The sequence below is a fragment of the Dunckerocampus dactyliophorus genome, chromosome 9 (genome assembly GCF_027744805.1).
Source record: "Dunckerocampus dactyliophorus isolate RoL2022-P2 chromosome 9, RoL_Ddac_1.1, whole genome shotgun sequence".
Classification (NCBI taxonomy): Eukaryota; Metazoa; Chordata; class Actinopteri; order Syngnathiformes; family Syngnathidae; genus Dunckerocampus; species Dunckerocampus dactyliophorus.
In genome coordinates this window covers 25498174-25522394 of record NC_072827.1, presented here as the reverse complement: position 1 = coordinate 25522394, position 24221 = coordinate 25498174, and the positions used below count along the sequence as shown (strand labels likewise).

Below are 24221 nucleotides of genomic sequence, written 5' to 3'. Positions count from 1 at the left end.
ATCCATGACATGTGACTTGAGATTTAAGCCTGAACTGGCCTCCACATAACCTCATGGTAATTGCACACTTGGATGCTCCAGGTGACAAATGGCCCAAATATTTTGCTCTCAATGTGATTTGTTTTCTACGAATCAGGTATTTGCTGTCATAAATGATAGTAAGAATAACAGAACCAAATGTGCGAGCAAAGAAAGGCACTGTTTAAAACTTGTTTCCTTTTTTTCCTCCCCCCCGGTTAACTGGACATGTGATTTGAATTGCTGTCTTCTGCTTGATTTGCCTGGCAGTTAGCTGGTGTGCCTTCAAAGGAAATACTGCCTGCAGGCTCTTCAGTCAACAAGGTAAGTTATCGGGTATGGTAATTCATAAATATCATTCTTTGTTTTGTGTGTTTATACTATTTTAAATGCAGAACTTTGTAATGTATACATTTTCTTGGTCTGAGATAATTCCTCCTAGATGTTTTTATTAGTTTCACCAAGGCCATTTTTTATCATTTTTCCACAGATAGAAAAGTTTATCATTGATAATAATCCAAGCAGTATGTCCTGCATATACAGTATACCGTAATGTATTCCTTACCTTTAAATAACAGTTTGTCTTATCAAGCTAATACCTTTTGCAAACACTAAATATATTTCACAGCATACCTAGTGACTATGTACAGCATACAATCTACAGTACAATACAGTATTACATGTCAGTACTGAATATCATTGCAATTACAAAATGCATTGTAGGAGATTAGATAGAATTTTACTTGTTCTCTGGAGACAACAACAAAAAGCTGATAATTGTACAAAGCCTCCCCTTCAGCTTGGCAATGGAAAAGTTCCTCATACATTTCTCTAATACTGCATAATCAGATGCTAACTTTGATACTTACTGTGAATTGCTTTGTTATTTCGGTGTGCTGCTCTTAACCTTTGAAAATAGAACAAAAAGTCATTGACCCCAGATGAATACTCTTAAAGAATATTACTTTCGTGGACTAAAAGAGCTGAAAGCCAGATGGCAGCATTGTCAGAAATGCAAGAAACAATCTCAAACTTGTGAAACTGTTCAGGAACATCAGTTAAGAAGGCTGCCAGTCAGTAAATACTGTACCTGTCAATTATATCGAAAATGTTTAACATACTTTGTGTAGCGATACCTCATTTTTTTAATGAATTTGTTCTAAAAGGTCAGACAAAAACTGAAACGTAAGAAAACCGAAGCAATTTTTTCCATCGAAAATAACGTAAATCCAATGAATCTGTTCCAAATTCCCAAAATGTGAACAAAACACATTTTATAGAGGATCATTTGTTTACATGCAGAAAACAATATTGAATAATTCTAAATGAAGTGAAGACGGAGAGGAGCAGAAAAGACAATTAGTTCTTCTTTGTGTGGCCTTAACTTGCTTACATGACCTACATTATGAAATTATTACTCTCTCTGGAGCGGAGGGATACTAAAGCATTGATAAAAGGTGGAGGTAAACATTTTGCTAGAAATAGGACATGGAAATGAACATTTCAATATATGCTAATGTGTTGCTTCAAACATTTTAAATCAGGGGTTTCCAAAGTGTGAGGAGAGTCTCCCATGGGGAGTGCCCATTGCACTTTAAGGATGACATTGGCAAATAAAATATTACAGGAAACGCCACTGAAAACAGTAGTTGCGCCTCAGCACATTATGACTAGTCACGTCAAATGCAGTGAAAGTTGATCTAAACAAAAGAACATCTTTAGACAGTAGTTGGACATCATGTGTGTCATTTAACGGTACCTCAGCCATTCTTTTTCCAGGTTGGAATATATCTTCAAATATTTTAAAAAACAAGAATTAAGTGCACAAGTTTGAATTCATTTTGATTTTTTTCTGATTTACACAGGGTTCAAATTGTACTTACAGGTTAAAATATATAAATACATTTACATAAATCAATCAGTTTTTTTCTGTCATTCCCCCCATAGAGGACAGAATTTTGCTAATTTTGTTAACAGAACAGAGATCACAAAAAACGATGGAAGATGTTGAGAAGTTGTTGGTGTGGGTCCCTTCCTCCCTCTGCCCTCCCGACCTCTCCCTCCGCTCCTCGCTGTCTTCACCAACAAGAGTCTTCAATAAAAGTGATGTTCACTGTTCATTTAACCATTTCATTCGTCATTTCGCTTTTTGTATGTAAAACGATAATGATTCTCTATGAAATGTATTTTTTGTTAATATTTTCAGTGTCTGGAACTTTGTTTTTTTGTACATTTTAGATTTCCCCTGACATTTGGAACAAATAATAACAAAAAGTGAGTTGCCTTGCTGAAGCTTCCAGAATGTCTTTCAGCTTCAAGTTCAAGCCCTCATGGGAGAGTTGTAGCTTTACATATGCTGGGAATGTCTTTACATAAGTTATTGGGATGTGCCAATGTTTGACAGCCCCCAACTGCCACCAAGCTGTACGCTGTATAATCATTCCATCCTGGTATAATCATTCCATCCAGGAAAAAGAATGGTTAAAATAAATCATAAAGGACATACAATGAATGTATGTAATGTAACGTAGTGTATATTTGATTTTGTTTGTCTTTGTTCCAACAGCGCTACTGAGATATAATGTCGTAAAATGTTCATCAACTTGCTCTCCTTCCCAAGCCGCAATGTCAAATCACTAATTTCAAGACCTCAGCTGGAGTTTGTATGCGTCCTCCATAAAAATTCACTCATGGGACTGAAAACGTGTGTTTTTTTTCTCTCTAATTGGTCTTTAAAATCGATTTTAAACTGTTAAATTTGATTTGCGATTGATACACAGCACTGTATGTTGCAGTGAGCTTTGAAATTAGTGAAAGAGTTGTGTGACCAATGCACTGCACACCAAGCAAATTGATTTGAAGCCTTTCTAATAACTCTCGGAGCTGTAGTCATGACATAAGGACTCCAAACCAACACGGATATTTTAAAAAGACATATTTTTCTATGTGTTTTGGGCCACTCGTGTGGATGAACTTTATTTTAAACACCGGAGTAGAGAACACCAGTGATCTGATTTTATATGATCATTTTAACTTTTAAGGTTTTTACTGGGTTAGGTATTGTATTAACACATATTGTAATACAACTGTTATCTGACAGTAATGCTGGGTGTCATGACCGCGAAGAAGTTGGATCTATCCAAGCTCACTGATGAGGAGGCCAGTCATGTATGGCAGGTTGTTCAGCGAGACTTCTACCTGAGGAAGAAAGAGGAAGACAGGCTTGGGTAAGAAAGCTGTACCACATTCCAGTGTTTCTCAACTGGTGGGTTGCGGGTCTTTCCTGGGCACCCCCCCAACGCTCCGTAGTTATATTTGAAACTCGCTGTCATAGAAGAAGAAAAACATTTGTAAGTAGTCTGCTGCTAAGATATTGGAAGTGTTTGACTGTAAGCATCTCATGCTTATTAAATATCAGCTGTTTAAGTGGAATTTGCATCTCAAGTTGTCTATTTCATTGCCATATTTGGACGTGTTCGAATTTGACTTGTAAAATCGCTAATGCTAATCGGTAGCGCACATATATGGATTTTCAGTGTAAATTTGTATCGAGTTAGCGCATTTGTTTAAATGCATTTTGTTTATGTTGAATGTCAAAGAAAAAAAATCTGGTATTTTAATGTAAGTTTTAATTGACACACTTTATTTTGGAGTCTTTAATGAGAACATGTTATCGATCTGTTGCGCTAGCAAGAAAACCTTTACAGACACTATTTCTTAAAATAATGTTTTGTATCATTCCTGTCGTGGCACATGGTGTTATTTTGCACAACCTCAAATTCAAACTGCGCTGTCTTTTCATTAAATATTTATAAACATTTAAGACATTTTAGTTGCAAAAATATCCACAATTTGAGTCGCCGATTGTCATTAAGGTGTGACGATGGGTCCCGCAGCCAAGTCAGTTGAGAACCACTGATGTGCACTATCATTACATACCCTGTTTCAATTCTGCTTAAATTACAAATCCAATCGAAAGGTGCAACTGCCTGAGCAGAAGCATTTGCTGTGAATTCCACATTTCATTGGGGAACTACAGTGTATACTTTATAACTTTACATCATGTTTCTGCAGAAGGTGAAGCATGTTACTCTCGTGCTAACTAACACTGCTTTGAAGAACAGTGTTGAGTCTCACACGGAGTTTCGAGCATTGTTCATCCACTAGCTCTGTGGTACATTAAAATATACATCGCCATTGCGTCACGTCCTGGTGTGGCACTTATAAAAATTACACTCAATGTTTCAAAACCTTTGACCTAAAACTCATTTATTTACTCATACAAAAATGCAAGTCACGTCATTTTAACAAAACAATAAATAAATCAGAGCTTTTTTAGGTAAATGTTACAATTGAGATTTCAGTATACAGTGCCCTGCTGCTGAAATATACCAAAATGTGACATTTTCTTGCAGGCTTTTGGTACTCCTTTCAGGAATTTGAATAACCCATATCTGTTTGACAATCTGATTTGAAACAAATTAATACTTCTCACATTATCAGTCCAATCTGAAATGTCTGCTGCCTGTTCCCAAAAGAGCAGTGGCGCCAGATTTTGATTATTCAGACATATAGAATTAGTGCAGGTGTACATTTAGTTTGGTGATTCTGCTGATTTCAAATTGCAATTTTGTCAAATCAAAAATAATTGCATGATTTTTACAAGACCATATGAGAATCAACATATTGATTTGTGCAAAAGGACACAGAGAGACAATGTCTGGCAACAAGGTGTTGCTTAAGTCTTTACAGCTGTCTGAGTCCAAGTGAGTGTTTGGCTGGTCTCACATTCCAGAGGTCTGCCAGTGAAGCATAAATGTTCCAGTGCATGGTTTCAATCAAGTACTGCAATAAGGTTAGTGAAATTGCTTTACTCGCTGATCCTCATACATCAAATACTTTTAATACCATAATTGGTGGCTCACGTTTGATACTAGTATACGGCTACTGCCTCCTTTCAAATGTCAGGTTAGGACAGGGGTCGGCAATTAGCTTTCTCAAGGGTCCACATGAGAAACACAAAATGTTGTGAAGGGCCAACAGGCTGAATCAAATGACACTTAATATCAATTCTAGCTCTATTTCATCGTTTTGATTTACGGTCGTAAACAGGTTAACAACTAACTACAAAAATAAATCAGGCATCCTACTGGAAATTCACTTATCACAGTCGGAACCAATTAACCACGACAAATGAGGGTTTACTGTACAGGAGTAAAGATTTTGACTGAATCGCCCAATTCATAATTAATTTCTCTCTATATATTAAGTAAAACTTATTGGTGATCATCGGCAATGTGTTGCTTAATGTTGTTGAAATTGCCATAATTATTGTGTTATTGTTGTGTGATAGTGTCATAGTCTGAAAGACGATTATTGATGACTTTAAGCTGCATAAAATAAATGTGAGTTGTAGTTTTAATTTCCATGTAGTTGAGATGATGTCATCATCAATATTTGTCCAGTTCCTTGATGTCTTTGACAACAAGTACTTTTGGGTCCTCCAGTCCTTGATTTACCTTGATGTAGATTTTACAGTTAGCATGCCATGTTTCTTAAAATTTCCCCTGCTTCCTTAAGCCTCGTACTTTCTTAGCAATGTCAGCGTTGCATTGTGTCAGATGCTCATTTTCTGTTGACATTTGTTTCTTTTAGGTTGCTTCTCGGCCTTAGCAATGCCAGAGTTTTTTTTTTGTTCCTGATGACAGGTGTGGTGTTATTTGTCATTATAGTTATATAAGTATTTAAACACACAATTCTTACATCCAAAAAACACTTTGTCTGCCTTTTTCCAAAAATGATACTGAGTAGCGTTTGGCTGGATGTTTGGCAAGTTGCCATACGTGGACTTTTTAAAGTTGTGCCATGAGATATTTACAAGATCTCATGAAGTTCTTGCACCCCGATCGTTCACAAAATTCAGGAGTGGCATAAAAATCAAACCACGGATAACTGAAAAATACCCCAACCTCATGATATGGCACTTGTACATGTTAAAGAAGAGTACAACCAATTAAAATATAATATACATAAGTCTGAAAAGTTGCAAATGTAAGCTAGGGCCCCCTTAAAGTAGCTTTCTAAACCTTTGCCAATCCAGGCTCTGTGGATGAGTCCAACCACAGTTTGATTTAAGTCTGAATTTAACTTCACTTCGTTATTTGACCAGTCATATTCATTCATCAGAAACACAAGAAATTGGTTGATATTGTAGTGTTTCAAATACTGTAGGGGCAGATTGACATGACAGCACACCACTAATGGTCAGCAGCTGAATCTGCTAGTTTAAGGGATATTAACAAAGCCTTCCATTTAACCCACTAAGCTAGGCAAAGATTGAAAGGCCGAAAGGAAGGCTTAATGAAAAACACGCATCCTCTCATCCTTCCTGGTTTTCTGCCAACTGTCTGTTTGTTGTGATTATTTGTTTTGTTTTGTTTTTTTTACATTTCTTTTGCAACACTGCACGAAATTAGTACTTTTAAAATAATAGGCATTTTTTTCTTCAGGTTGCGCTGCTTTAACTTGAAGCGCTGAAGTTATTTGCATATGTAGTCGCCAAGACACACTAAAGGAAGGATGTGTTTGTTTGGTCAGGATTTTGGCTTAAATTCTTGTGACTTTTTAGTATAAAGGCGTACTGTAGTTCAAACAGCACTTGCAGCACTCGCTTCATGCACTGTGAAGTTAACGATACTGAAGTACAGTGGATCCCCACACATTTGCCATTCAGCATTCACATCCATGCAAATTTGTGGTCCAAAAAAATTATGATTTCTTTTATTTTTATTTTTTGCGCAAAAATAGGCTATTTTTTCCAGCAGAAAACTCATTCACGCTACGTGATAGTAAAGCATAAAATGTACAGTATACAGGTACAATGTAAGAACTCGACTTTAGTGTAAAATGGCAGCGCCCTGTGTGGCAACGGAAGCACCTGCTTCCACAACTTTGTTACAATCCGGCCTGAAAACATGCAGTGAGGTGAACACAAGTTAATACATATATGATCATAAGCCGTGACTGGAATTACAACAGACAAGCAGTGTGGATTAGGTACACACTGGAGAAACGCCTTCTCAAACTGCTAGCCGAGAAGACTCAGCGGTCTAGCCTCTTTAGAGGGAAATGGAGGCGGCCCCACAACAGATGGAGGCCAGGTGTCACGCTAGCCCGATCACCAGGTTAAAGGCTAAACCGTGAAGCTGACTTTCCGATCGATCGTCTATCATTATCACTTATTAGTGATGAGTACCTATACATTTTATTACTTATAATGTGTTTAATAAGTGTGTGAGGCATATTTGGGTCACTTGACACAGTCACTTTTGCTGCAAATTACCGAAATTGAAGGAGAATGTCAAAATCAAGCTAGCAGAAGGATTTGGAGGAGGAGGAGGGGTACCTTTGCAATCGACCGGTAGCTTGTGATCAACGTAATGGACACGCCTGGCCTAGAACATCTTTATGTAGACCAACCATTCTTTTCTTCATTGGTATTTTTCATTTCATTGGTATCATTATCGGGTGGTCCATTGTGGTTAGCATGTTGGCCAACACAGTAACAGTCTGGAGATCGGGAAGACCTGAGTTCCATTTCTGTGTGGAGTTTGCATGTTCTCCCCGTGCGTGCGTGGGTTTTCTCCGGGTACTCCGGTTTCCTCCCACATTCTAAAAATATACATGTTAGGTTAATTGGCGACTCTAAATTGCCCATAGGTATGAATGTGAGTGTGAATGGTTGTTTGTCTGTATGTGCCCTGTGATTGGCTGGCAACCAGTCCAGGGTGTACCCCGCCTGTCGCCCGAAGTCAGCTGGGATAGGTTCCAGCATGTCCCCCCCAAGAGGAGACGAGGTATAGAAAATGGATGGATGGGGTATCAGTATCGGTATAGGTAATACTGATACATAGCTAATCGTGATACTGTATTCACTTGGTATTGAATCGTTTACCAAAATTTGCAGTATTATTGCTCTTTATCATTAATTGGATCCCATCATGCTTTCATATAAACACATATCCAAATATACAAATCCAAGTATACAAATATCCTGTTTTCTCTTTTGCTAGGGATCTTAAGACCAAGATTAAGAGAGAAGACTCAAAGAAAGAATTTTTGGGCCATCAGACGTGGCTGACCGAGTCTTACTGTATCCGCTGTCTCAAACCCTTCAAGTTCCTGGTCAACAGCAAGCGCCAGTGTCTGGACTGTCAGCTGTACATCTGCAAAGCCTGCAGTCGTTACAATATGAGACAGAATGGCTTTGTGTGTGATTCCTGCCACATGACCAGGTAGGAACTCTTTTTCAATTGAAACGTGTAGTGGCTACCATTGACCAGGATTTTCTTCTTTTTCATCAAGTAGTGATGTTTTTAGTACGGATGTAACGGTACGCCAGAATTACGGTTGGGTATGTACAGTACTTCAGTTTTCAGGTCACAGTTTGGTTGATATTGTGTACAGTATGGGTACAAAATACAAAGCATAAAACTACTTAGCTTTTGTGTAAACAGCGTAAAAGATTTAAAAAATGAAATTGACTGCTGGAATAATCAGAAACAGCAGGAATATGGAATCCGGTAGTGGTACAGTCAGTTAAGAGGAGGAGTTCTGGTCCGAAGAAGTACGATCCCACGTCCTCCAGCTGCAGCTGCTGTACCTAAGAATACCGCTGATTGTCAAGTGGCTGTAGGTGAGCCTCGTTGCTCCATCCTACACCGTAAGTCAAGTGAAACACAAAGAAAGAATACCGAGAAGATGGAACAAAATACAAAACAAAACAGTTTTCATATTATTTGTGCACAAAGCCATCTTTTTATTTATTTTATTTGTATGTGTCCAAAGGGTCCTCAAGATTGGCACACTGGAATGGTATCACGAGAATGTGCGGGCACGCTTTAAGCGCTTCGGCAGCGCCAAGGTGATGCGATCACTCTTCAAGAGACTGAGTGGAAAACACACATACTCTTCTGATGATGATGCTGAACGTGAGTACGTTCTCTGGGTATTGTGTGATTGTGATGAAACGTATTTTGGCAGCTTTGACAAACCACTTTGGTTAAAAAATCAAATGCTTGTGAGTGAAAGGTAGCTCATTAATGGAATCCCAAATCCCGGTGGAAGTCTCTGTAGAGTATAATAAATGAGCGGGACTCAGCAAAGACTGCCTTTCAGCAAAACGATGGGGAAGCTGACTCAGTCTATTTGGCGGTCAAAAATCAGTTGCCAGATGGGAACAATGTGTTGAATTCACAGCATACAAACATAATGGGCCTGCTCTGAATTAGCAATGTGCCATCAAACCAGGCAATTAGCTCAGTTTTTCTTTCTTATTAATATAATTTATATTCCCCCAAATATATTTACTATTAAGTACGGGTGGAACAAGATCGCGCGTCACAAGATCTCGCAAGATTAAAACCTCTCGTGGGCGCTAGGCCTGGGAAGATCATAAATAAATGAACTAATCACACAATAAATGAAAATGAACTCCATAATTTTGCTGGCCGCTGTATATGCCATATGCATGCGTGTCTGTTTTCCTCGTCTCCCGCCTCCAAACAGACAGGAAGATGATTCAACCTGTTTCGGCACCTTGGCACCTTTGTTACATAGAACAAGTGCATGAACGGAGGGAGCCCTTTTGTCAGTCATACAGTCTCTTTGTCTCTGTGGGTGGAGGCGGGGCCGGTAGCGTAAACAGTATTTTTTTTTTTTATTTTGTTATATACGTCAATACATCAAACTGTGATATTTTTGCTCAAGTTTATCATAGCATCAGACTCTCATACCGGCCCCAGTTTTCATACGATTTGTTTTTTCACAAAAATTTGCCAAAATTTTGCGGGGTTTTTTGTACACTGGCTCAGTTATTGTACAATATTACGTGTAACAAACTGTTGTATTTTACTTTTTGGCACTTTTTGTGGTATTAATAGAGACATGGGCGGACTATACGCCCAGCATTGCATGTTTATTCAGCCAACTTGGATCACACACCCAACACCAAACCTTGCAATACTTAGTTTACACAAAACTATGGTGTTCTGGAAAGCGCGTTCATTTGGCACACACAAATGAGAATGAGAACAATAAGTTCATTCATCATTTATAATTATTTTTGCACTGCTTTTCATTTTATGGTGAAAAATTGCTTTGATTTTCCTACGTTTTAGTTTTCGTCTGACCTTTCGGAATGAATTAATAACAAAACTCAAGCTACTACTGTATAACAATATTAACAATGTAACAATATAAACAACACAACGACAGCATCACGCTAGTGTCAATCCAATTCTGATATGACCCTTGGTATCGACACTGTGGCTATTTGGCTGGATCTGCCCACCCATCGTATGTAACCTACCTAAGCGATTGGTGCTTGCTCAGTTTTTCCAACTGCAAACATCGTAGAATAGCAGCGTTCATTCTTCAGTATGCCCCACAATATTATTGACAGTCCCCCAGGATGTTCCAAAGTTGAACTCACAGGATGTGCAGGAAGTTTCCTCTTATACAACAAGATATCCCCAATGAGTAACAAGATTTAGCAGCTGGATTCAGTGCTGTGTGTGCTTGTATCTTTTTTATGACTTGTTGGCTTAGCATAACCATGACAAATGGTCAAGTACTTGTTCATGCATGTATGAAAGCCCTGTAAAAATGATTGCGTTTATTTTGACCACTACTCAAACTACTCAAAGCTTCTGGTGGCTAACACCTCCCAAACCCTCTCTGTCTGTGTTTCCCTGTGATTTGCATGAGACTCTTCATTCCTGTGACACTGAGTCAGTTTTTCACATAATAAGGCGTATTAGTGTCCTGCCAAATCTCTCATGAGATTTAATCTATTCCATCTTTCCTGTTTCCCCGTTCTGGCTCCTCACAGCTGCAGCCAGACTAGTGCAGTGGTCCTCAATAGGCGGCCCTAAAGCGTTCCTTTGGCCCGCTAAAGTATGAAAGCATTCAGTCCAATGAGAGAATTACTAGTTCATGCAGTACTTCCTCCGTTCTGGACGGGGCGTCACAATGAAGCAGCAGGAGAAGAAGACGACTACTGAAAACAGTTACTGAAAGTTGGACTTTTAACAGGGGCTGATCTATAAAATAAACATTTATTGGCTGTTTTGAAGGAATATACAGTAACCTGCCGATGCTCTTTCAGATGAAACATCAGAACATCTGAACATCAGCCTCTATTCCCCCTGGCTCGTGGGGCAGTTCTGGATTTTTAAATGTGGACCCGGACTTTAGTGGCTTGGTGCAGTAAAGATAAAAGTAAAAGATAATATGAGTCTATTAACTCTGACAAAAGCTAAAAAATTACTATGTGTAGATATCTCTGAATCTTTTTTTTTTTTTATGATAGCTTTTTGTCCTTTAGTCCTGAGGCATATTGTCTGCGCTTCCCACTTGAAATATAACTTGAAATACTACCAAGATAACAATTTGTTTTTGATTGTTACGTAACAACATCAGCAACAATCTCAATCCAAAACCTTTTCAGGACTCTTGGTCCGCAAGGCAACACCTTGATAAATCAAGCACAGTGGAACCTTGGCTAGCATCCTCCCCGGTTAGCTTGTTTTTCATTTAATGTTGAAAATTTAGGCCACAATTTTGCCTCTTTTGTGTGCCTTCTCCAGTTAGCACACAATATAGCGTGCATTTTTTCATGTTACTAATACACTGCGTGAATCCATCTGCGTCCTTAATTTATTTTTATCACAAAACATCCTCCCTTGTTAGCGTCACATTAGGTGGCTAAACAAAATTCGGTTAACGTCCCTTTCGATTAGAGTCGAACGCTAACCAAGGTTCCACTGTTTACTCAAGTAGTGAGCATGATCATGCCTAGCAGGTCTCCAAGTGAGATCACTGATTCATGAGTGAATTATAAAGAGGCAGCTGGAGTCCCAGTACAGCCTAAAACTGACTCGCTCAGTTGGGAAGCGATGCAGACGAGTTGTTTGGCAGGCTGAGCTGAAGAGACCTTGTGATCCTCCAGTCACATGTCTGCTGTTCTTTGCCTGAACTTATACAATCTTCTCATGACAGAAAGATGGGAGGCAAGATGTTTGTCATGTATGTTTATGTAAATGTTTATGCACAGTTGACAGTGGTTACCAAATGTCATAACTTGTTAAATATAATCCAATTAGATTTGTGAAAATACATATACAATGACTATAACCGAAACTACTTCAAAGTAGACATTCATGTGACCACCAGGATTAAATTCAACTTGCATGACTGTACACACATTCACTCTCTCTCTCACACACACAGACTTTTGTTTTACTGCTGGCCTTCTGCTGTGGTTCTTTGGTCCCTAAAACCTTGGACAGTGCCATCTTAGCGTGTTTAATGAAGTAGAAATACTTTGTTACTGAACTTAAGTTGTTTTTTGTTTGTACTTTTGTGTTTCTGTTAGGGCCAACTTTTACTTTTACTTTGCTTACTTTTACTTTACCATATTTTCAAAAGAAAATGGATCATGGAAAATGATGAGTCTGTTCAATTCCGACACTGAAGAAGATGACTTTAGTGGTTTTACTGTGCAGGAGGACGATGAAGACAGCGATTAATGTTTTTTTCTGTTAGGTTACTGTTTTACTAGCTGTATTACACACACTGTTCAGCATTGTTTGGGAAAAAAATTACTAAAAGTTTTAAAAAATCTTTCTCTGTAACCTGATTCTGTGTACTAAATATCCCATGTTACAAGGTAGACAATTGCGACTTATAGACATGTGCGGCCTGTACACTGTGTGTACAAATCTTTTTTATTCTTATATTTAGTGGGTGCAGCTTATATTCAGGTGCACTCAGAAATGATGGTATTAGTCATTAGTATTGTTACACAGTCACATTAAACTTGTCGTGCTTGTTGTGCCAAATAGGCTGGTAGGACTTGTCCTGAAGGGACTGTATGCAACTGGCTCAAGATCACATCTTTTTCAACCAAAAAATACAATACCACCACTGCCGGCTAACATATGTTACCAATAGTGATTGAAAAGAATACAAATACAAATACAAATACAAAATTGTTCTAAATTTTTATGAATTTTAATAAAATAACTGGCTTTCATGGCTGTCACTCACTGCTCACATTCACTGCTTGCATTTTTACTTTGTGTCCTTAAGTTATTATACTTTTGATACTTAAGTACAACTGATAGCAAGTCAGTCAAGTCATTTACTGACTAGAAAGTAATTTTTCTTGAAGGTATCTTTACTTTTACTAAGTATAACATATGGCTACTTTATACAAGGCTGCCCATGAGCAGACTGGGGTATGTCGCACATCATTTGTGGTTTTGTTTAACTAAATTGTCTGAAAAGGATTTTCAGTTTGTTGGCGAGCTTGCTCAACCTTTTCTTCCTACTTTAATGGCTCTACTGCTGCTGTTGATTATTCTTTTGTGTGGAAGCACAATTACCTAAATTATCTCAAATATCAATGTTCTGTTGTTGGAATTGCTAGAATAACATTGACATTATGACTTTCTCAGCTCTTGGATTTGAAGACAGTCGCATGGATGCCACTGATTCACAACATTATAATCAGGTACGTAAAATCAGTCTGAACTAAAAAAGTAATGGTGGAAATGTATGGAAGAGACTGTTTCTGTGACTGGTGTCTTTTATCCACATAGTGAGTTGAGATTAGGAATACCTTCTGAAAGGTACAGGACTAATTTGTATACTTCATGGACACATAATCGGTAGGGACTCAAATACAGTATTTATGACACTTAATCAAATTCAAATTCATTTTTAACCTGTCGGGGTTGGGAATGATGTCCAGCCCCAGGTGGAAAAGTTGAAGTGTCTCGGGGTGTTGTTCAAGAGTGAGGAAAGGTTGGCGCGCAGCGTCTGCAGTACCGGAACGTTGTGGTGAAGAGAGAGCTTTGCCTTCCGGCTCAGCTCTCAATTTACCGGTCGATCTACGTTCCTACCCTCACCTATGGTTATGAGCCTCGGGTCGTGACCCAAAGAACAAGATCGCGGATACAAGCGGCTGAAATGAGGTTCCTCCGTAGGGTGGTTGGACTCACCCTAAGAGATAGGGTGAAGAGCTCAGTCTCCGGGAAGGACTCAGAGTAGAGCCGCTGCTCCTTCACATTGAGAGGAGCCAGTTGAGGTGGCTCGGGCATCTAGTCCGGATGCCTCCCTGGTGAGGTGTTCCAGGCATGCCCAGCCGAGACAAGGCCCCAGGGCAGACCTCGGACACGCTGGACGGATTATGTCTCACATCTGGGCTGGCAATGCCTTGGTGTCCTCCCGGTGGACCTGGAGGAGGTGGCCGGGGATCGGGAAGTCTGGGCTTCCCTATTGAGACTGCTGCCCCTGCGACCCAGACCCGGATAAGCGTAGGAAAATAGATGGATGGATTATAACCTGTATTTAATGTTTTTTAATGTTCTGTCCCCCTCTGTTACAATAAATACTTCAGAGACACAAGCATTACATACACCAACTGTGGTTGTTGTCACTTTGATTGTTGATTTACATTGAAGAACCCTGTTGTTGAACAAGTCACAGCTGCAGAAAGTCATGTACCTTAACAGTGCCCTCTATTGTTCCTCATAGAGAAGTGTTCAAACACCTCATTCGCCTGGGGAAGTTCTGTCATGTAGAGAAGTTGCAATACAACACAATACACGTATGAGTCAGGAGCATCATTGATTCAAGATGTTAATTTCATGACTGTGGCACAAATATTTTAGTTTAGTCTGACAACTGTGTTTCATTATTCATACCACACCTGTGAGGTCATTACTTTCTTTCATCTTGTTTTAACTACCATTCTTCATTATTATTTTAAATGTGCTTTTTCCTTTCTTCTCCCAAAAGATGAAAAAAAACAAAAGGCGTCTAACTGTGGACCCTGTTGATTTTCATCTGGATTGCGGCATCAGATCAAGGCGACTATCTAATCAGGTATATGCCAAAATTTGTACTGCACCATACACGATGTTATAGGACATTGATATTTCAGACCACACGTGTGTGTACAAACACGAATACATTTATCATCTTAGTGTATTAACAGAATGCTTTTTCAGGAAACGAACAGTGGATGCCTGCAACATGCTACGTACACATTGTACATATTTACATGCTGGCAATACTTCCATAGATAATTGGAGCTTAAATTGGCCAATGAATTAAACAGTCAACATAAAAAAAGAATCTGTTGAGACCAAAATGGTCTCTTTTAGACCCACTAATGGGGTTGGAAAACGGGAATTAATTTATTCAAAAATGTACTATGTACTATTGAAGCTAAGAATCACAATTCACAGGGCAGGAGGATGACAGGATGAGTCCCAGCAAGAAAATACAGTCCGGCATCCTCCTGCAGCAGCCGTGGTGGTTAAAAGGAGCACTTATTGCCAATTGGCTGCAGGTGTTTGTCGTACCGCATAGCTCTTGAAAGAGAAGGATCAGAAAATGGAAACACAAAAAAAAGAATCAGTCAAGCAGAAATTATAACATAAAAGACCTACTCCCAGCCCTACTTTTAAACATGGAGGTGGAAACGTTGTGCTTTGGGGCTGTTTCTTTGCCCAAAATCCCTCCTGAAATATGTGCAACCCAGGTAACCAGCTACAAGAAACATCTGACGTCTGCTCTTGCCAAAAAGGGTTTCTTCACCAAGGACTAAGTCATGTTTTTTTATTGCCATGTATACAGGCATGTACTGGGATCAAGTACCTTTTTTCCTCAGTCAAATACAAATTTGTTTAGAATGTTTATTTAATGTTATTTTTTTCTGCTTTTGTTTTCTGTCTCTCTCTGTTAAACTAAACCTACCATAAAAATGATGGACTGTTCATATCTCTGTAAGAGGGAACACTTACAAAATCAGCAGGGGATCAAGTACTGTAAATGTGCATGAGGACTTGGATGTAGCTCTTCTGTTTGTAGACTCTGAGTTGTGAGGACAAGATGATGATAAATGTTGGTGAAAGGGAGTCGATACATGCAGAGGCTGACATGGTCTCTGTTTTCCATCACTTTTTGAAGGAGCAAAGCAAAAGTCTGGATTTCAATATGGATGTTGTGTCTGATCGTGGATTGACCCCACAACAAGGTAAAAAGTGGTGTGGAACCAGTCTTTAACCAGAAAGGTACACAGGGGTAGTTTGTCATCGTTTCAGTCCAAGTTTTGAACACATTTTGGATGGACAGTATATATGATGTACCATGGTCCTGCATTATTCTGTTCACTCTTTCATTCAGCTGTTGTCTTTCTAGATGACCCTGTGTACTCCGACCACCCGACTGTTCCGTCTCGCTCCATGTCCCGACTCAGCTACTCTTCATGTGGCAGTGGGAGTGCTGGAGGCCCTTGGGGCACCAGTTGCTATGCTGTAGGCCCTGATGACTCAGAGGAGGACCCAGTCTTCCAGTCCCATTTGAGACCATTTAATCACATTTCCCAGGAGAGCCTCAACTACCCGAACCCCCCACCACAGGTAATCAGTCATCCATCCATGTATTCTCTATGCCGCTTATCCTCACTCGGTCGCGGGCGTATGCTGGAGCCTGTGCCAGCTGACTTCGGGCGAGAGGCGAGGTACATCCTGGACTGGTCCCAAGTCAATCGCAGGGCACATATAGGCAAACAATCATTCACCCTCACATTCATACCTATGGACAATTTAGTGTCGCCAATTAACTAACATGCATGTTTTTGGAATGTGGGAGGAAGCCGCAGTACCCGGAGAAAACCCACGCACGCACGGGGAGAACATGCGAACTCCACACAGAGATGCTCATCTGTCATCCATTATGTAAAATCTTTTATTCTTCAAAGCATCTCCATAAATGGGATCATAAACATAAACACAGCAAATATCAATCTTTATATGGAGTCAAGGCCCCCCTTAAAGGAAACCGGCACTCTTTTTGGAATTTTTCCCATCATCCACAATCCTTATGTGAAACATGACCACACATGTCTTTCCCTTTTCTGTGCATTCTAAAGAGAAAAAGATCTAGCATGTGGGAGCTAACAATGCACAGTACGGCACACACGTATTTAGTCTATAAAGCCCTAAAAAATACCCTCCCAAAAATGCCAACAATGTTCTATTTACATAACTAACATGTATGTAAACCAAGCTACAGCGACATTGTTATTGTAGCAGCTAACAAAAAGAACAATTTTTTCTGGCGTAGTGACACAGCGCCTCAAGTCACTACTGAGAGGTAACAGTCCAAAACAATGAGATAGGACACCAATCTGTACAGACTGGGAAACAAGAACAAGCATATGAACAACTATGAATAGACAACCAAATTATCTGTAGCCGACATTCCATGTTTTATTTGTGCACGGCTAGCGTACTGCTGGACTGCGCATATAGCTGACATATCAAACACCATGTGCTCCATCAATCAGAATCAATACCATGGTGACTTACTGGATGGGCAGTCGTCTATCTGGTCCAGCTGGCCTGGGGCATCTTTTCCACTTGATTTTGGAAAGTTTGTACTACTGCAGGGTTTGTTAGCACAAACAATTCTTTGTTCATTGTGTGATACACACGAAGCCTTTCCATCACTGGTAACACTGTACACCACTCAGTGCAGCAGAAACACTCTATTCCTGTCGGCGTGGCAAATTCTATTGAGATTCGTCAGGAAGAAAACCGGATGAAACTAAAAAAAAAAACAAAAAAAAACACACTATCCTAACACCTCCTTTATTATCATGTTCGGCAGATCACTGACCTGGACAGACGAATGTCAGCTATAGAGACTCTGTTAAACCGCTTGCAGATCACTTTGACCTCCAATCAGGTAAGTTAGCTCACCAAAAACGAAAATATTTTGAAAATAGTAAGGTGTATTCTTTTGGCTTACTGTTTTGTTCTTACAGACTAAGGAATCTCCTCGGGTTCCAGACAAAGCGTCTCCTCCTCATGGGTGGGAGAAGGTCGACATTGAGGAGCATCAACTAAGACTAAAACTGAATGAAATGACATGTGACATAAGCGACCATAGCCTGAGTTCTGATGAAGAGGAGTCCAACCTCCAAAAGATGGCAGCAGCAGTAGCAACAAATCAAGAGGGAGACAAAGCACTCACCAGAACACCTTCCAGACCCACTTCGAGAGCAAGCATTGTGCTCCCCAGATTGACAGAGCTGAACCCTCAGCTGTCAGACTCTGACAAGGTAGAGCATCTGGCTTGTTCCATACTCTGTCCGGCATTCAGAATGTAAGAATGAAGGTGTAACATGATGCATATGACTAACAAAGCATTATTTCATCCACTAACAATAATACAATTTTAAAAAGTGTGAACGCTAACCGAACCGCACTGAAGTGACTACCAAGTATCGTTAAAATTTTGGTCTATACCAGAGTATCGGACTACAAGTTTGGACTTACTTTTGGAGATAAAGTGACGAACCGCTGTTGCTTGTCTGGGAATGCCCAACCAGTAGGAGGCCCTGGGTAGACCTAGGCCACATGGAGGGACTAGTTTCCCAGCTAGTCTGCCTCGGTGTCCCCCCCAAGTGGAATTAGAGGAAGTGCCAGCTGCAATATTTGGGAGGTTTTTTTGGCTTATTTCAGAGAAACTCTTCAATTGAGAGCGTGGAAAATAAGTGTCACATCCACGAGGAGGAGTCCAAGTCAGACTTTAAAGGTTCAACAGCCTTACTGTTTGAACTGGAGGACAAGATAGCCCAAGCTGCTGCTGATGTGCAGAATACACTCACTCAGGTGAGTCAAACACTTGCAGCATGTGTGTTTAATTGTGTGCAGTTTTATTATATGCCCGTTTTTCCATCTATACTAAAGGTGTCTTATATTGAGAACAGGATTGCTGCTCTGAACACTGCTGGCATGCCAGTGGACAAAAGGCTGAAGGTAAAGATGATTTTCTTTATGGCAAACTGAAGACCCATAACAAGTTTATAGCTTCCCCAGGGGGGTCAACTGAGAGTTGCACTCAGCATCCACAAATCTGCTAATATTGTTTGCAAAATCACTTTTCTCTTGTGTTTTTTTAACGAGCATTGTTGTACAGTGTGTCCTAGAATATACACATATAATTATATATAATTATATTATATATATATATATAGACATGTGATATACATTATACTTCTTCATAATAATAATAATTAGGAAAAAAAACAAGTAACACGTTAGTTGTTTTTTTTTAACTTAAACTAAAATAATTTTTAAAAATCAAAATGTTATTTACAATACTCCCTTGTTTATTGTGGTCATTTGGTTCCAGACCCGACTGTGAATTTTCTGATTAATAAATCAACCATTTTCGTAGTTACAGCATAGAAAACCTGTTTACGACCTTCTAAATGTGTTTTTTAACACCATTAGAAGCTGCTAGACATGAAATAGTCACCTTTACACTCATATTGTCCAATGTAGTAGATATTATCAAAGAAAATAAGCCATTTAAAACGTAAATAAGACTTGTGCTTGTGTGCGTTGCTATAAATGTGTCGTGACCAGTGTAGAATACTACATAGCACTGCATCTTTGAATGCATTTTCCGAATGCTTTATATTCGTATTTTAGTTAATTTAGCCATTTTTATGCTTGAAAATGTTCATTTATGTAAAAGAAAAAAGTAAAATTTGCTTAAATATGCATTTTTTAAAAAACTGATAATAGGCCGTATAAAATCACAAAACAGCATGATTTATTAATTCATATAGTTTTGAAAAAACATCATAGAGTGAAGCCGCAAAATTCAATGTTCAAATTCAGATGTGGCAAGGGATGACTGTATAATAATAAGACATTTTCAAAAGCATCTCAATTACTCGCTTTTTTCAGTATTAGCAGATGTCTCAGAATGTAATCCCTGTGAATAGTACAGTGTACAGTATATAAATATATACATATCATCTATTTTGTTGTGTTCCAATTCTTTTGTCAATACAATGTACTGTATGTCCCGTGTATTTTCTCATATGCTCTTCTTTTCTCTTTGGTGTTTTTTTAGTCTGGAATCACAAACCAAACCAGAAGACTTTCCCAAAACTTTCCCACAAGTAAGAACCAAAGCTGCTACCCAAGAGATGATCAGTTAAAAATTTGTAACCTTGTTAAAGCCTTGTGACAGAAAGAGACAGAATGGGAAACATTAAGTAAAGCTTAGAAATGTGCTTGTATTTCCATTTTGGAACACTTCTTTGTTGATAAGTTGCTAAATATTTTATGTGTACAAAGCACAAAGCTTTATTCGTCATGAAGTTATTTTTTTCTTTGTTTACAGTTGAAGTTATATCAGAATCATCTTTATTGGCCAAGTATAAAGAACACACAAGGAATTTATTGGCGGTAGTTGGTGTCAGACTAGTACAGGCTGGCCAAAGTGCGGCACGGGGGCCATCTGCAGACAAGGAACTTAAAATAATTAATGAAATTATGGAATAATAATTAAATTAAATGATTAGGGCTGTCAAATTATTAAACATTTGAATCGGATTAATCACAGTTTTCAAATGAATTAATCTTGATTAATCACCATTTGCAACAATGTCTGAAGTATGCCCCTTTTTACTGTATTTTATTGAAATAAAGATAAAAGACAGGACAGGATTATGATATATTTGTATCAAATCAAATCAAAGTTAAGTATAAGTATTGGGATAACACCCCAATGTTGCCCAAGGTGCTTCATAAGAATAAAAACAGCTTACAACAAATACTGTAAGAACACGGTAAGCTTGAATATGATAAAATAAGCAGTTATCTCAGCCGCTGCAGGAAGTACATCCTCTGCTGAGCCTTGTATAGAATGGAGTTGATGTTAGCCTCCCACTTCAGGTCCTGAGAGATTATGGATCCCATGAACTTGAAGGTCTCGATGAGTGACGCAAGGCAGTTTGAGAGTGTGTGGGGCAGCTGGGGCAAAGGGTTTCATGAAGTCCACAGTCACCTCTACAGTCCTGAGCGTGTTCAGCTCCAGGTTGTGCTGGCTGCACTAGAGCACCAGCCGCTCCACTTCCTGTCTGTAAACTTAAGGAGTCCGACAGCTGGACGTGTTGAGAAGCAGTCATTCTTGTTGAGAGAGAAGACGAGAGGACAGAGGACACATCCGTTAGGGGCACCGGTGTTCAATGTGGATGAGGTTATCCGCAAAGGTTGAATCGAGGTGAATGGACTCTTGTTTGTTGAAGACGTTTCACCTTTTGTTGACAAGGCTTCTTCAGTTCTAAAATTTTAGGCGTGGAGTTTTCCTATTTATGGAGGACGCAGGAGGAAAACTCACACAGTGAGTAGAACAGCTTACAGTTGAGAAGGAGTGCCTCCCATTCTGGACTGCAGAGTTCATTGAGCATCGTGACGTCCATACACCAGCTTTTGTTAATGTAAAAGCAGATTCCGCCACCTTTCGTCTTCCCTGATAGGTCTGTGATGTGGTCCGCTTGGTGGTGGCATCGGTATCCGAGAAGATGTAGCGCACCATCAGGGGTGCATTCACTGAGCCAGGATTCAATAAAGCAATCACAATGTGCAAAGTTTGTGTTGGTTCTTATAAGGAGAAGCAGCTCATCCATTTTATTGGGCAAAAAGCACAGATTAGCCAGGTGGACCAATGGAAACCTCTGCTGGCGATGCTTCACCAAGACAACGGCGCATTTCTCTTGTCTGCATCCTCTGCTACTCCCCCTGTTAGTATATCCAAAATCTTTGTGGATTTGTGAAGGTAGGCAGAAAAAATGTCTTGAGTAAACTGCCTGATGTCTAGCAAGTCTTCCCTAGTGAAAATGACCGGTGAAAATTCACCAAAAATGAAGAAAAAAGACAAAAACAAAGAAAGTACTCAAGAGCGCAGTACCGAGGCGGCCATGTATTTTTATTTCCAAATGTTTCAAACAAGACCACTACAAATAACCACTATTTTGGTCAGTAATACTTCAGATAGTGATGACAGACAGCAAGAGAGAGTTTAAAACATCGTATTGCTTCACTTATTTCTCCTGTTTTCTTGCAGAAAGCAGTCAACAAGCAGGACTCGTAAGGAGGAGACTGAGCCTGATGTGAGACAGTCCAAATTCCTCATTCGACTCAAGTCGATTTCGACTCAACTTTTATCCAGTAACATTTCATGCTCCCACAATGTCCAGTTAATCCACAAATTAACCTAAAAATGGTATACTGTATTGAATAGAATTATACTTACAAATGTATTATTTCTTAGATCTTACATAGTAACGCATGCAGTATCTCTCAGTGACTACTGTACATTGCTACCATTTGAGCAACCACTTTATTATATCTTCTCAATGGACAATTCAAAGGAAATGAAACTTGGATATACTCCAGAGCAGTCTAGTACAGGTTATATACAATGGGGGGGGAGTATTTCATACTAAGACAACGCAGTATTTGACTGTGTTGGCCAACACACTAAACACTAGACCACCGTGCAGCCCATATATATATATGTATATATGAATATATGCATATATATATATATGAAAATAAAGGATATAAATGAATTTCTGTCTGATTGAGTGAAATCATCATTTGATCCTTTACCAACCACAGACCGATTATGTGTCCCTGAAACACACAAATGAGTCCTGTCCATGTCCTTTCGGAAAGTACTCCTAATCTTAACACATTATGTGGATAAACGACAAATGCCACAGAAACAGTCTTTTCCATTCAGACCTCTCCACCACCACGGGCAAGACCAAAGAGCTGTAAAAGGACATCAGGGACAAAAATGTAGACCTGCACAAGACTGGAATGGACAACAAAACTTTTGATGCCATTACTGGTTGGACGATATTATCGGACATCGCTACATTTTTGGAAATTAAATTTGTACATGTTCACTGTATTGTCCCTTGAGAAGATGTAATTAAATGGTAGGTGAAAAGTGAGCGGTGTGATATCATATCTAAATATGTCTGCTTTTTTATTTAGCACATTGGAATGGCACTGATTTTTCACTGATTTATGTCTTGTGTTAACACACATATGATGGAAGTAAATTTTTGCTGAAAATGTTCAGCAATTAACCAATGTTTGTTTTTCTGCTTCAGTTGGTTGAAAATGAATTTCAAGTCAGTACTGGCATTGCTATATGGTGACCCTTGTGTGTAACCACGGTTCTAAAAATACATTTGTCTGAATGCTTGGGTCACGTCAAACATGATTTGCGAAAGTGGTGGGTCTATTTACCTGATTAGATTATATTAATGCTAAAATGAAATCATTACATTTCCTGTCAAACGTTACAGTGTATGATAATGATAATGGCCATGTAGGTTGTGACCCTATAAAGATCTTCAGCAATTATCTTCATGTTCTGCTTTTGATGTCTTTCAGTAGCAGAACACCATTCCTCAACTTCACTACAAAATGTCTTGTAAAGTAGCTACGGCCTGTAAATAATTACTTTAGAGTGACCGTAATTTGATTGCTGAAAATCAAGACACTCTGCCCGGCAATAAGATACTCAAATGTTACTAGACGTTTACTCAAAGATGCCATATAATTTCAATACAGTTAAAGTACGCCTCCTCTGTATGAAGTGAAAATTGTTATTACGATATAGTTATTTTGGAATATTACAACATATAGTAGTCCCTCATTTATCACGGTTAATTGGTTCCAGACCCGACTGTAATAAGTGAATTAAAATTAAATAATTTCTTTGGTGAAACAATGTTCCACAGTATATATGTATATATTTTTTGCACAGAAAATGTTTTTACTTAATTCCCAATCAATGTCCTTTGCAGAGGACTAAGACAAACAGAAATGATGTACAATGTAAAGCAGTTTATAGGTCTGCTTGCCTATATTTAAAAAATATTCTATTTTCAGTTATATTAGCATTGAACATGAACATTTCGTGGTTTTGGCGTTTTTGCAGAATTCATATTATTGAATGACTCTACAAGAGGCACTGGAAAACGTTGTGTTTTCAGTATCTTAAACATGACTTAAAAACTACAGAATTTGTACCTTTAAAAACACAATAACTGAATACATTGAACAACTTACCTCTGTTATGCTGTTTTTTTTTCCAGAATTGGTCGTAGTCCGTCTTGCTGAACGTAGTGAAGTTGTACCCTGGTGGAAACCGCGCCAACACTATCTTAAAATGTAGAGTTTCTTTAAATCATTTCTTACATTAGGGAGTGTTTTGCGCTTTTCAGATGATTAGAACGCTGA

General features: G+C 38.9%; 1 protein-coding gene across 1 annotated transcript; it reads left to right on the top strand.

Annotated features, from left to right (window-relative positions):
• Window positions 1-300: 300 nt before the first annotated feature.
• On the top strand, window positions 301-23237 carry mlphb (melanophilin b). The gene is made up of 14 exons (XM_054787318.1): window positions 301-342; window positions 3119-3245; window positions 8091-8312; window positions 8866-9008; window positions 13539-13594; window positions 14884-14970; window positions 16060-16126; window positions 16291-16511; window positions 17764-17841; window positions 17921-18217; window positions 18621-18770; window positions 18849-18917; window positions 20026-20074; window positions 22024-23237. Exons 2-14 carry the CDS (start codon window positions 3121-3123, stop codon window positions 22071-22073), a joined length of 1614 nt encoding a protein of 537 aa, XP_054643293.1. The 5' UTR covers window positions 301-342; window positions 3119-3120; the 3' UTR covers window positions 22074-23237.
• The last annotated feature ends 984 nt before the right edge of the window (window positions 23238-24221 follow it).

What these genes read in the sequence shown, in the direction of transcription:
- mlphb (XM_054787318.1), top strand. Translation starts at nt 3,121, where the DNA reads ATGCTGGGTGTCATGACCGCGAAGAAGTTGGATCTATCCAAGCTCACT. An exon ending in TTCTGATGATGATGCTGAAC is followed by an intron (nt 9,009 to 13,538) that starts GTGAGTACGTTC and finishes TGACTTTCTCAG; the next exon opens with CTCTTGGATTTGAAGACAGT. An exon ending in ACCCGAACCCCCCACCACAG is followed by an intron (nt 16,512 to 17,763) that starts GTAATCAGTCAT and finishes CATGTTCGGCAG; the next exon opens with ATCACTGACCTGGACAGACG.